This window comes from Heterodontus francisci, chromosome 22, assembly GCF_036365525.1.
Source record: "Heterodontus francisci isolate sHetFra1 chromosome 22, sHetFra1.hap1, whole genome shotgun sequence".
Taxonomy (NCBI): domain Eukaryota; kingdom Metazoa; phylum Chordata; class Chondrichthyes; order Heterodontiformes; family Heterodontidae; genus Heterodontus; species Heterodontus francisci.
In genome coordinates, this window is record NC_090392.1 from 51,841,183 (window position 1) to 51,855,072 (window position 13,890).

The 13,890-nt window shown below is 45.9% G+C and overlaps 1 protein-coding gene across 9 annotated transcripts in view; it reads left to right on the plus strand.

The window, feature by feature from the left end:
- pknox2 (pbx/knotted 1 homeobox 2) overlaps positions 1-13,890 on the plus strand; it is a 435,336-nt gene that overhangs the window by 382,087 nt on the left and 39,359 nt on the right. For 8 of the 9 annotated variants that reach the window (XM_068053838.1, XM_068053843.1, XM_068053842.1 and 5 more), the window contains exon 9: positions 12,628-12,750. The exons of the other annotated variant lie outside the window; for it this stretch is intronic. In XM_068053838.1, the coding sequence (XP_067909939.1) occupies positions 12,628-12,750 (123 nt within the window). The remainder of the gene's footprint in view (positions 1-12,627; positions 12,751-13,890) is intronic. 9 annotated transcript variants of the gene reach the window in all.

The window sequence follows — 13,890 nt, forward strand, 5'->3', positions numbered from 1 at the left end:
TGTAAAGTACATTGGAACTTCCTGAGGATGTGAAAGTCACCAATTAAATGCTGATTATTTTTGCATGGATTGCAAGATCTTGCATTTCCAGCCATCTGTGTCAGAAGTCCAAATGAGGCTGCAGTGAATGTCCCAAGGGTTTAGCACTCTCAACTCCAGCTTCAAGACAACCTTGTGTCAGCTGTGGCTCAGTTGGTTGCATTTCCACCTCTGAGTTAGAAGGTTGTGGGTTCAAGTCCCACTCCAGCATAAAAATCCGGACTGGCAGTCCAGCGCAGTACTGCAGGAGTGCTACACTGTCACTGGTGCCTTTATGGATGAGACGTTAAACCAAGGCTCAATCTGTCCTCTCAAGTGGATCTAAAAGATCCCATGCCACTATTTTGAAGAAGAGCAGGGGCGTTTTCCGCAGTGTCCTGGTCAATAGTTATCTCTCAACCAACTCTACAAAAGCAGATTATTTGATCATTCACATTGCTTTTTTGGGGAGCTTGCTGTGTGCAAATTGGCGACACTTCAAAAGTACATCATTGGCTGTAAAACACTTTGGGACATCCAGTTGTCGTGAATGGCTTTAGATGAATGCAAGTCTTTTTCTTCTCAGTTACTTGAGAAGTCCCCAGCATCACAGATGCCAGTCTTCAGCCAATCCAATTCATTACACGTGATATATCAAGAAACGGCTGAAGGCACTGGATACTGCAAAGGCAATGGGCCCTGACAACATTCCGGCAATAGTATTGAAGACCTCTGCTCCATAATTAGCTGTGCCTCTAGCCAAGCTGTTCCAGTACAGCTACAACACTGTCATCTACCTTTCAATGTGGAAAATTGCCCAAGTACATCCTGTACACAAAAAATAGGACAAATCTAACCCAGCCAATTACCGCCTTATCTGTTTACCCTAGCAAAACTGAAGTCAATGGGAATCGGGGAAAACTCTCCGCTGGTTAGAGTCATACCTAGCACAAAAGAAGATGGTTGTAACTGTTGGAGGTCAATCATCTCAGTTCCTCAGGGTAGTGTCCTAGGCCCAACCATCTTCAGCTGCTTCATCAATGACCTTTCCTCCATCATAAGAGCAGAAGTGGGGATGTTTGCTGATGATTGCACAATGTTCAGCACCATTCGCGATTCCTCAGAGACTGAAGCAGCCTGTGTCCGGATACAGCGAAACCTGGACAACATTCAGGCTTGGGTTGATAAGTGGCAAGTAACATTTGCACCACACAAGTGCCAGGCAACGACCATCTCAAACAAGAGAGAATCTAACCATCTCCAATTGATGTTCAATGGCATTACCATCGTTGAATACCCCACTAACAGCATCCTCGGGGTTACCATTGACCAGAAACTGAACTGGACCTGCCACATAAATGCTCTGGCTACAAGAGCAGGTCAGAGGCTGGGAATTAAGCAGTGAGTAACTCTCCAGTGCCTGTCCACCATCTGCAAGGCACAAGGCAGGTCTCCACTTGCCTGGATGGGTGCAACTGCAACAACACTCAAGAAGCTCGACACCATCCAGGACAAAGCAGCCCGTTTGATCGGCACCCCATCCACCACCTTCAACATTCACTCCTTTCACCACTGACGCACAGTGGCAGCAGTGTGTACCATGTACAAAATGCACTGCAGCTACTCACCAAGGTTCCTTCGACAGCACCTTCCAAACGCGCGACCTCTACCACTCAGAAGGACAAGGGCAGCAGATGCATGGGAACACCACCACCTACAAGTTCCCCTCCAAGCCCCACACAATAAAGCGTGGCTGCAACATGTGTCGGCTTTGGGTTGTGTTGGGCCTGGGTCGTGTCAGGTCTGTCTTCCAAGTCCAGCATTCAGGCTCGAGTCGGGTCGGGCTGGACGTGGACCGTGCTGCCTTGCTCCGGGAAGTAATCTTCAATTGAGCATTCAGGTCAAGGTGGGAAACGTGTAGTTTGGACTCTGCAGTGAGCGACTGAGCGTCTCTATGACGTCATTGCGCTCATGCTATAGCTTCCATGCATCCAATAGTGATTCTACACTACAGTGCACTATGGATGCTCATGTGTGAAAGTTGGGGGGTGGGGGGACGTGTGCTATTGGTTCCTGGTGACGAGATCAAGCTCCGATTCCCAACTCCATCTGCATGATTCTGCAGGAATAGCTGCTTCTGGAACGGATGAACAGGATCACAACATTTGGACAAGGTAGAGCACAATAACCTGTTTGATGTCATTAACTTTATTACGGTAGTTGGGTCGGGTCAGGCGTGGGAAAAAATTAAAGGACTTAAGCCCTGGTCGGGTCGTGTTTCAATTTTATACCCGAGCAGGCCTTTACCACACAGTCCTGACTTGGGAACTATATCGGCGTTTCTTCACTGTCGCTGGGTCAAAATCCTGGCACTCCCTTCCTAAATAGCACTGTGGGTGCAGTGGATTAAGACGGCAGCTCACCGCCACCTTCTCGAGGCAATTTGGGATGGGCAATAAATGCTGGCCTAGCCAGCGACGCCCACATGACAAGAAACATAGTTACAAACTGGTAAATGGCAAGTTTAGGACTGATGTCAAGAAGAACATTGGGTGATTAATACTGGGAATGCTTTTCTGAGTAGGGTCATGGAGGCAAACACCCTGGAATCATTCAATGGAATGTGATGTTGGGGAAGCATAGGTTTCAAAGGAACAAACAGCTACATGGATCGAATGGACTTATTAATTTTTTTTATCTTTGTGGTGTTTAAGTACAAGTTTTTTGTAGCACATTGGATAGTGAATTTACCCATGAGGACAGTGGCTTAATGAAACAGTTCTGGTATATCTGAGCTTCATTTGTTATACAGTTCGATGCTACTTTCATATTTGAAAATATCAAAGCATTAACTTTTTTTCCATGATTTTATTTCTTCTTTCACCTCCTCCATGTGTGATGATTGAGCTCATTAGCGCCTTTTCTTCGTAAAATTGAGGCCCTGGGCTGATTGCAGTGATTATGGAAATAAAATGAGCTCGCACTTTTAAACTGAGCAGCTGCCCTGCCATTACTTGCACCTACCACCCAAATCCTTGCCTCTCACCAAATTCGTTAACCCCCTCTGTGTACTTCAACATGTTTGTCTTGTCTCTGTCTCTTGTTTGCAACTCGCTCCTAGTTTCTCACTTCATCTCCCCCTGCCCTCCCCACTTTTCCCTCTTTCTTATCCCATCTTCCCCCTCAACACCCCTCACTGCCTTCCTCACCCCTTTCACAGTCCTCACCCCTTTCCAGACCCTTCCTCCTCCTCCACACTCCTCCTCCACACTCCTTTTCTCTCCTCCTCCGCCTCTACCTCCGCACTGCTCCTCCACCTCTACCTCCGCACTTCTCCTCTGCCTTTACCTCCGCCTCTACCTCCGCACTCCCCCTCTGCCTCTACCTCTGCAATCCTCTGCCTCCACCTCTGCACTCCTCCTCATTCGCACTCCTCCTCCTCCCCTCCACACCTCTTGCCCCCAGCATGTACGTGCTCTATTTTCCCCCCACCCACATGTGCCTTCTTCCCTCCCCACCCATGCTCCCACTCTCTCTTCCTCTCTCTTGATCTCTTTCCCCCCCACCGCATCCCTTCCTTCAGATTTATTCTCTGGCTCTACAGTTGTTGCATCTGTAACCACGTATCGAGCAGTTTTTCAAAATTTATTCAGTCATCCTGCTGTGAGTCTTATCTTCAGATCTTGCATGAACACAGGCTCATTGTGAAGAGTGTGTATTTTGAGTAGAAGCTTTCTCCCTATTATTGTGATTTGTTCACCTGCTTTATTTCCCATCAAGTGAAAGTACAGAATAACATGACAGCAAATTGGGGGTATAGTTATTACTGAGGAGGACTGTGGTAAATTACATGATATCAATAACTTGCAGAAAGCATTTGCAATTGACTAATGAATTTCCAGATAGGTAAGTGTGAGATGGAGGCCACACACTGCTTTGAAAATGGTTCTAAATAAGGTAAAGAAGCAAAGGGATCTAGGGGTACAGATACACAAATCACTAAAAGTAGCCATACAGGCCATAAAAAGAAGCAAATGAAAGATTGGTGTTCATTTCTAGACAGAGTGAATTGAAAAGCCAAGAGGTTATGTCCGACTTGTATAGAACCTTGGTTAGACCACACTTACCGGAGTACTGTGCACAGTTCTGATATCCATATTATAGAAAGGATATAGAGGACTGGGTGAAGGTGCAAAAAAGATTTACAAGGATGATACCAGAACCGAGAGGTCATATCGACCAGGAAAGATTGAACTAGCTGAGGTTCTTTTATTGAGAACAGAGAAGGCTGACCTGATCGAGATCTCTAAGATGGTCAAAGAGTTTGGTGGGATAAATGTTGAAAGGATGTTTCCACTTGTGGAGGAGACCAAAACTAAGATTATAATTATGAGATCGTCATTAATAAATCCAATAGGGAATTCAGGAGAAGCCCCTTTACCTAGAGAGTGGTTAGAATGTGGAACTCATTACCACTTGGAGTAGTTGAGGTGAATAACATAGAAGGGGAAGCTAGATAAACACATCAGAGAGAAAGGAGTAGAAGGATTTGCTGATAAAGTTAGATGAAGTTAGGTGGGAGGAGGCACATGTGAAGCATAAAGGCTGGCATAGACCAGTTGAGCTGAATGACCTGTTTTCTGCGCTGTACATTCTATGTAATATCTATTGGTTGATGGTTATCCTGACCAAATCGGCGCAACTATTGGAAATTAAGAACAGTATTGGTTCCATATTGTATTTTCTAATAAATCATTATTTATCATCATATATGTAGATCTCCTCTGGCATTGCTCAGAGGGTGAATTGGCGGATACATTGATTTTTAATGATAAAACTGTTATCAACAAAGTGTGACAGAGAAAATGGTACAGGAATGAAGTGTGACACTTGCAATAAGTGCGTGATGCATGCAAACCTTTTGACATATATTACTCAGTTAATTCAGTAATTTTCCATCGAAAGTTTCAATTATGAGGCCTTTCAAATTCAGCAATTTTTGACTTAAAATGAATAGATTGTGTACAACTCCTTGTAGGTTAATTTTTAATTCCAGCTTGTAATGTTTTGGGCAGTTTCCCTTGCAGGGTTTCCTGTGACGGTCGGCCTCAGAAGTTTCACTCAGTCTGTAGTCAGGGTGCAATGTGCATTGCTATTCTCTCCACACAAGTGTTAAAATGGCTGCTATGATGGAATACTGTGACTGCTTCTGATTAAGTTTTTGGAACTGGTTGTATTTTTTTTAAACATTTATACTGACATTTCTACAGCACCTTACCGAATCCTCAGGATATTCCACAGCACTTTGCCACCAATGGTTTACTTTTTGAAATGTGGTCACTATTGTTACGTATTAAATGAATGGCTAATGAATCTGTTTTGGAGGTAATCCTTAGGAGAGGAATGTTAGCCACAAAGCTAGGCAACTCTCTGCTCTTTAAATAGTGCTGTGGGATATTTTACATCCATCAATGGAGGACAGGGTTTTGGTTTTAGCATCTCATCTAAAACGTGGCACTTGCACAATGTAGCACTCCATCAGCACTGCAATGTTATCCCAGATTATGTGCTGCAAGGGATTTTTAAATTAAGATTGACTGACTCAGAAGCAACAGTGCAGCTAAAAAAGTCAAGCTGGTACCAACCTTTGGTGTATCACAGTACAGGTGTTAAGCTGTTACACTTCTGTGCATGTGATTGGAGTGATATAGATTGTGCACAGGATAACCTGTTGATAAATTTGATTCCATGTATAGCCGGGCAGTGACATGTTGAGGCATGGTGATCCGGTGACCCATATTGGCTCAAGTCGGTACATTTGTTGCTTAGTGAAGTGTGAATCATTCGGATCAGTTGAAGAATGGTCGCTACTGTTCTTACTGAGCCATGGTTCAATTGCCAAGTTATCAAATCTAAGTTGGGGTATGAGAGGGTGGCAGACGCTCGCTGAATTGTACCTCGGCATGAATTATCACCTTCAAGAAAGGAGGGAGTACTTTGGGGGAAGGGATGGAGGAATCATGGGAGCGAAGCTGGATTGCGAAACAAGTTCAAGACTCTCAATCCATATAATAGGCAGGTTACAAGATTACGTGCTTTCTGCCCATTTGTTCTTTTTGGGCACAAGTTGCATAGGATGTGTGAAAGGACAATGCTTAACTATCTTGTAATCCCCTTCTCCTGAAAATGCTGATAGTGTTGAGATACAGTTCAGCAAGTCCTCCATTAACACCTCCAGGTATGAGGTGTGATTTTTTAATATATTGGTTCATGGGATGTGGGTGTCATTGGCTAGGCCAGCATTTATTGCCCATCCCTGATTGCCCATTGAGAAGGTGTTGGTGAGCTGCCTTCTTGAACCACTGCAGTCCATGTGGGGTAGGTACATCCAACATTGCTGTGAGAAAGGGAGTTCCAGGATTTTGATCCAGCAACAGTGAAGGAACGGCGAATTGGTTTCTAGTCCGGATGGTGTGTGGCTTGGAGGGGAACTTGCAGGTGGTGGTGTTTCCATGCATCTGCTGCCCTTGTCCTTCTAGTTGGTAGAGGTCACGGTTTGGAAGGTGCTGTCTAAGGAGCCTTGGTGCGTTGCTGCAGTGCACCTTGTATATGGTACACACCACTGCCACTGTGCGTCAGTGGTGGAGGGAGTGAATGTTTGTGGGTGGGGTGTCCATCAAATGGACTGCTTTGTCCTGGATGGTGCTGAGTTTCTTGAGTGTTGTTGGAGCTGCACCCATCCAGGCAAGTGGAGAGTATTCCTTCACACTCCTGACTTGTGCCTTGTAGATGGTGGACAGGCTTTGGGGAGTGAGGTGAGTTACTCAACTCAGGATTCCTAGCCTCTGACCTGCTCTTCTAGCCACAGTGTTTATATAGCTACTCCAGTTCAGTTACTGCTCAATGGTAACCCCCAAGATGTTGATAGTGGGGGATTCAGCAATCGTACTGCCATTGAATGTCAAGGGGAGATGGTTAGATTCTCTCTTGTTGGAGATGGTCATTGCCTGGCACTTGTGTGGCATGAATGTTACTTGCCACTTATCAGCCCAAGCCTGGATATTGTCCAAGGCTTGCAGCATTTCTACACAGACCACTTCAATATCTGAGGAGTCATGAATGGTGCTGAACATAGTGTAATCATCAGCAAACATCCCCACTTCTGACCTTATGACTGAAGGAAGGTCATTGATGAAGCAGCTGAAGATGGTTGGGCCCAGGACACTACCCTGAGGAACTCCCACAGTGATGTCCTGGAGCTGAGATGATTGACCTCCAACAACCACAACCATCTTTCTTTGCGCTACGTACGACTCCAACTAGTGGAGAGTTTTCCTCCTGATTCCCATGGACTCCAGTTTTGCTAGGGCTCCTTGATGCCATACTCGGTCAAATGCTGCCTTGATGTCAAGGGCGGTCACTCGCACCTCACCTCACCTCTTGAGTTCAGCTCTTTTGCCCACATTTCACCCAAGGCTGTAATGAGGTCAGAAGCTGAGTGGCCCTGACAGAACCCAAATTGAGTGTCACTGAGCAGGTTATTGCTGAGCAAGTGCCACTTGATAGCACTGTCGACGACACCTTCCATCGCTTGACTGATGATCGAGAGTAGACTGATGGGGCAGTAATTGACTGGTTTGGACTTCTCCTGCTTTTTGTGTACAGGACAGACCTGCTCAATTTTCCATATTGCTGGGTAGATGCCAGCGTTATAACTGTACTGGAACAGCTTGGCTAGGGGTGCGTCAAGTTTCTGGAGCACAGGTCTTCAGTACTATTGCCGGAATATTGTCAGGGCCCATAGCCTTTGCAGTATCCAGTGCCTTCAGTCAATTCTTGATATCACACACAGTGAACTGAATTGGCTGAAGACTGGCATCTGTGATGCTGGGGACTTCAGGAGGAGGCCGAGATGGATATTCCACTCAGCACTTCTGGCTGAAGATTGTTGCAAATGCTTCAGCCTTATCTTTTGCACTGATGGGCTCTCCCATCATTGAGCATGGTGACATTGTGGAGCTACCTCCTCCAGTTAGTTGTTTAATTGTCCACCACCATTCACGACTGGATGCGGCAGGACTGCAGAGCTTAGATCTGATCCATTGGTTATGGGATCGCTTAGCTCTGACTATCGCATGCGGCTTACGCTGTTTGGCATGGACATAGTCCTGGGTTGTAGCTTCACCAGGTTGACGCTTCATTTTGAGGTATGCCTGGTGCTGCTCCTAGTATGCCCTCCTGCACTCTTAATTGAACCAGGGTTGGTCCCCCACTTGATGGTAATGTCCACAGCACCTCATGGATGCCCCATTTTTCATTGCTAGATCTGTTCGAAATCTATTCAATTTAGCACGGTGGTAGTGTCACACAGCACGATGGAGGGTATCCTCAATGTGAAGACGGGGCTTGATCTCCACAAGGACTGTGCGGTGGTCACTCCTACCAGTAATGTCACAGACAGGCACATCTGCGGCAGACAGATTGGTGAGGATGAGGTCAGCTATATTTTTTACCTCTTGTATCCCTCACCACCTGTCACAGGCCCAGTCTCGCAGCTATGTCCTTTAGGACTCGGCATTAGTGGTGCTACCGATCTACACTTGGTGATGGATATTGAAGTCCCCCACCTAGAGTACATTTTGCATCCTTGCCACCCTCAGTGCTTCTTCCAAGTGCTGTTCAACATGGAGGAGTGCTGATTCATCAGCTGAGGGGAGGCAGTAGGTGGTAATCAGCAGGAGGTTACTTTGCCCATGCTTGACCTGATGCCATGAGACTTCATGGGGTCTGGAGTTGATATTGAGGACTCCCAGGACAACTCCCTCCCAACTGTATGCCACTGTGCTGCCACCTCTGCTGAGTCTGTCCTGCCGGTGGGACAGGAGATACCCAGGGATGGTGATGGCGGTGTCTGGGACATTGTAAGGTATGATTCGGTGAATATGACTATGTCAGGCTGTTGCTTGACTAGTCTGTGGGAAAGCTGTCCCAACTTTGCACAAGTCCCTAGTGTTAGTCAGGAAGACTTTGCGGAGTCGACAGGGCTGGGTTTGCCATTGTCATTTCCGGTGCCTTGGTCGATGCTGGTGGGTCTGTCCAGTTTCATTCCTTATTGACTTCGTAGCGGGTAGATATAACTGAGTGGCTTGCTAGGCCACTTCAGAGGGCAGTTAAAAGTCAACCACATTGCTGTGGGTCTGGAGTCACATAATGGCCAGACCAGGTAAGGGCGGCAGATTTCCATCCTTAAAGGACATTAGTGAACCAGATGGATTTTTACAACAATCGACAATGGTTTTATGGCCATCATTAGACTAGCTTTTAACTCCAGATTTATTAATTCAGATTCCATCTTCTGCTGTAGTGGGATTTGAACCCATGTCCTGGGTACTGGGAAATACCCTGGGTCACTAGCCTAATGACAATACCACTACGCCACCGCCTCCTTCAAGGCATGTGTGAGGCTGAACAAGGGGGTTAAAAGTATTCCCCACAAAGGGTGGTTGGGTTGGGGATGGGTGGATAGTTAAAGGAATTGACTTTTAGTTATTGACTGCAACCTAACTCCAACATGCTTGCTTCCGGATTTATCGGAGGGGTGTTTGGATGCATGTGAGTAACCTAATTGTTGCAGTCAAGACCTCCAATATCCAAAACATCCCCCTCCTTATATCTGACGTACAGCTCCGCTCCATTCTCTGCTGCCTACCCACCCAACAGCCAGCCAGTCATTCAATCTAATTGGCTGCAGCCGGGGTAACCATTCCCAAAATTTAAGTCGAATGTTGCTGTTAAATTCGGCAGGACCTCCAGGAAATCCGTACTTCTGGGTTTCCTGACTGCTAAATCTCACCCCTCGATACCCCTGTTCCCATCCTGACTCTCAAATATTTCCGGGGCATGAATGTCAGGCTACATCACAATGGCTGAATTGCAGCCTCGCCCCCTCTCCTTCCCCAGGCCAGCGACACAAATACCATTATAATGGCAATACTGCCACTCTGACTGAGATCAGCTAGCTCAACCCAGACCAGGGGTAGAACCTGGGACCTTTTCTGCTCTGTGTCTCCGCTGTTCACTCTTCAATAGCTCAGCCATCAGAGGAGCTATTTTCACTGCTTTTAATGAGCAGAGATGAATCCAGAGTGATGATCAAGTTTTATGTCAGAGCTTATTACTTGACAATTGGACAAACTGGATCTGTTAAATGCAGCATATAGCAGCCGTGCAACATTCCTGTCCTGACCAAATTAAGTAGCTCACAAAGAATTTTCTCTGGCTCGAGGTGATGCAGCCACTAGGTCTGTGTTTGCTTGTCCCCATGACAACCGTCATGCCTGTGCTGCTTCCAATAATTTTTTTTTCTTCAGGAAGTTAGATTCGTGGTGTCTGAAAAGATTAAAATTCCCCACATGTACTCGATTAGATATGATGCTTTTAATTTAGCCATTAGTGTTTGTTATTGTACCATCTCTGGGTGAGATTAAGATTTGATCTCATTTTTACGAGTGTGCATGTGATACTCTGATCTGCATGATTGTGTCTGGAGTTATATTTCATTGCTACTGATATCCATTGCACTCAAATATTACAGTTGGTTTAATTTTTGTGAATTTTATGCCCATTGTGTATGGGATTTTAGCTGAAGGGAACGGAACACTTTCCCGTTTCAGGCCCAGTGTCAGTATCAGGCACTCACTGGTCAGATTAATACGGTTAAATCCAGCATAAAGCTCCCTTTACTTTGCCTTAACGTTATGTCTCAGGAATAATCTCAGAGTAACACGAGTTGCTGCATTGAGACTGCCCCATCACATTTCACATAGAACGTCTAAGGTTAGGGTTGCCAGCTCTGGGACGTATTCCTGGAAGTTTCGTCACATGATCTCCTGGCTCCAACCACCCAGCCCCCAAGCTCCCACCATTGGTTACCTGATATGTCCATCTTGCAGCGAAACCGCCTTCTCGCAACAATTGGAAAGAAAACCCGACTGACTGACAGTCAAGCACCATCTAACCATTTTATTCCATCGCCAGTATTTTGATAATAAATACATATTCAAAGAATATTTTTTTTAAAAAACAACTTTTTTTTAAGTATGCCTATGATTTTTCTCCTGGGTGTTGCTCGAAACAGTGTCCTGGAGATGAATGTTCAATTCCTGGAGAGTCCAGGTCAAGCCTGGAGGTTTGTCCATCCTATCTATAGCCAACAGAGGAGAGAGATTCACCCCATCAAACTGTGCTAGATTTGAGTCTCAATTCATTTCAAAGTCAGTCTGGGCTAAATGTGTATAACCACCCCTAATTTGGCAATGAAGCTGGTAATTTCTGTTAGAATACAGACTGGAGATTAAAGGGGACGGGGAGGTAGATTTTAACCTTAAAAAAAGGCAGATTTTGGTTGGATGGGGTCAAATTCTTAAATATCAGATTCCTTAACTAAACCCACCCCCAATCTGACCACTTCTGAAAGAAAGAAACACTTGGATTTATATAGCGCCTTTCACAACCACTGGAAGTCTCAAAGTGCTTTACCGCCAATGAATTACTTTTGAAGTGTTGTGATGTAGGAAACGCAGCTGTCAATTCGCGCATAGCAAGCTCCCAAAACAGCAAGCTGATAATAGCCAAATAATCTGTTTTTGTGATACTAATTGAGGAATAAATATTGGCCAGGAGACAGATGATAACTCCCCTACTATTCTTTGAAATAGTGTTATGGGATCTTTTACATCCACCTGAGCAGGCAGATGGAGCCTTGGTTCAGCATCTCATCTGAAAGACGGCACCTCCAGCAGTGCAACACTGTCTCAGTACTGCACTGGAATGTCAGCCTGGATTTTTGTGCTCAGGGACTTGAACCCACAACCTTCTGACTCAGAAGAGAGTGTGCTACCAACTGAGCCAGAGCTGACACATAGCTTTAACTGAGGCTGGAAGGTGGGTGGGCAGCCAATCTGCTTCAAGGAGGCAGTTTAGTCCTTCAGATATGATGATGAGGCTGCGAGCCTCGTTGTCAATCATCTTTTTAAGTCTAATTGGCCTAGTTTCCTGACTGGCAGCTGCATCAAAGCGAGGCCTTGGTGGATCTAGGAGGCGAGTGTCTTTACACCCACCTCCTGGACCAGGTGTGACTGCCTGAGGAACCCCTGCAATCGGGCACTTCCCAGGATCCCTAGCCTTCCTTGTGAGGCCTTTGAACACAACCCCCTCCACCCTCCCGCCACACCCTCTGATTCCCTCCTCCCCCCTCAAGTTTCTGACCTCCCACTTTCCCGCCGTCTCACCTAGGCCACAGAATTTGCTCCCCACGCCCCCAGACTCAGCAGCCTGGCTGGTTGACCCCCACCTCCCCCCCCGCAACCCCTCCTCAGAGATTGTCCACCACCACCCTTGGCGTGGACTTAACCAGTCCTGCGGCCTTCGCCAACCAGCTCCCCACCTGACTGGAAGCTAGGCTGACATTCAGAGGTAGGCGGTTGGTCGGCTGGAAGGGTGAGATCAAAAGTTGCGGGGAGTTGTTTGGGAAAGAGGACTTTCCTTATCAGAACCTGTCTAATTTTATAAGTAGCATTGTTCCTTTTCATTCTTTCTCTGTAAATATAGGTGAATCTGGAGCTGACCTCTCTCCTACAAGATGGAGAGGATAAGAAGTCAAAGAGTAAACGTGGTGTTCTGCCCAAACATGCCACTAACATCATGCGCTCCTGGCTCTTCCAGCATCTTGTGGTGAGTGAGAAAAGTTACCGTTCATTTCTCTCTCTCTCTGTTTCTCTCTCTTTGCTGAGGGCTAACGTGCTGCAATCCTTGATGGAAATTGAATGATGTCAATGCAACTGCATTATGTGCGGTAAGCTGTCTATTTATTCAGCAATTCCATGTAAGTGCATCTCAAACACTTTTATTTTACAGTCACCAAATATCCAGGGCTGTATTTTTCTCAAGTTTAGCAAACTACAGACTAGTGGTAAATTGGTCGGAAGTGTTGGCAAACTATTTGCTCATGTCTGCTCATTGTGTAAATGGGTCATGAGCGTGAATGGAAAGTAAATCAGTAGTAAATTTGGAACTTGTTTCCTTGTTAAAGTTCAATAATAATCCATATGGTGGATTAATTCGATAAATGAATATTGTACTCTCGGACAGACCTGGTGGTAGTGAGTTCCACAAAAGAGATTTGTCATTATCAGCATCGTAGTGGCAGAAGTGAACAGCACAGAGGAATTTTCTGCCATGGATGAATCAGGCATCAGCAATCACATTGAAGGTGATGGAAGAAGGCAAGGATATTTCTATTTAAAGTGACAATAATCTTAGAAAATAAATTGTTTAAAAGATAAGGGCAAAATAAATTGGGGGGGGAGGGGGTTATGGCCTTTCAACTGTGACTCTGCAATTGCAAACCTTTACTTTTGTAAAATTCATTCTTGGAACGTGGACGTCACTGACAAGGCCGGCATTTATTGCCCATCCCTAATTGCCCTTGACAAGGTGGCAATGAGCTGCAGTCCATCTGATGTAGGTACAGCACCCCCCCCCCCCCCCCACAGTGCTGTTAGGAATCGAGCTCCAGGATTTTGACCCAGAGATATAGTTCCGAGTCAGGATGGTGTCTGACTTGGAGGGGAGTTTGCAGGTGGTGGTGTTCCCATGTGTCTGCTGCGGGTTTGGAAGGTACTGTCGAAGGAGCCTTGGTGAAGTGCATTTTGTAGATGGTACACACTGCTGCCACAGTGCATCGGTGGTGAAGGGAGTGAATGTCGAAGGTGGTGGATGGAGTGCAGTCAAGCAAGTTAGTTTGTCCTGAATGGTGTTGAGTTTCTTAAGTGTTGAGCTGCACTCATCCAGGCAAGTGGAGAGTATTTCATC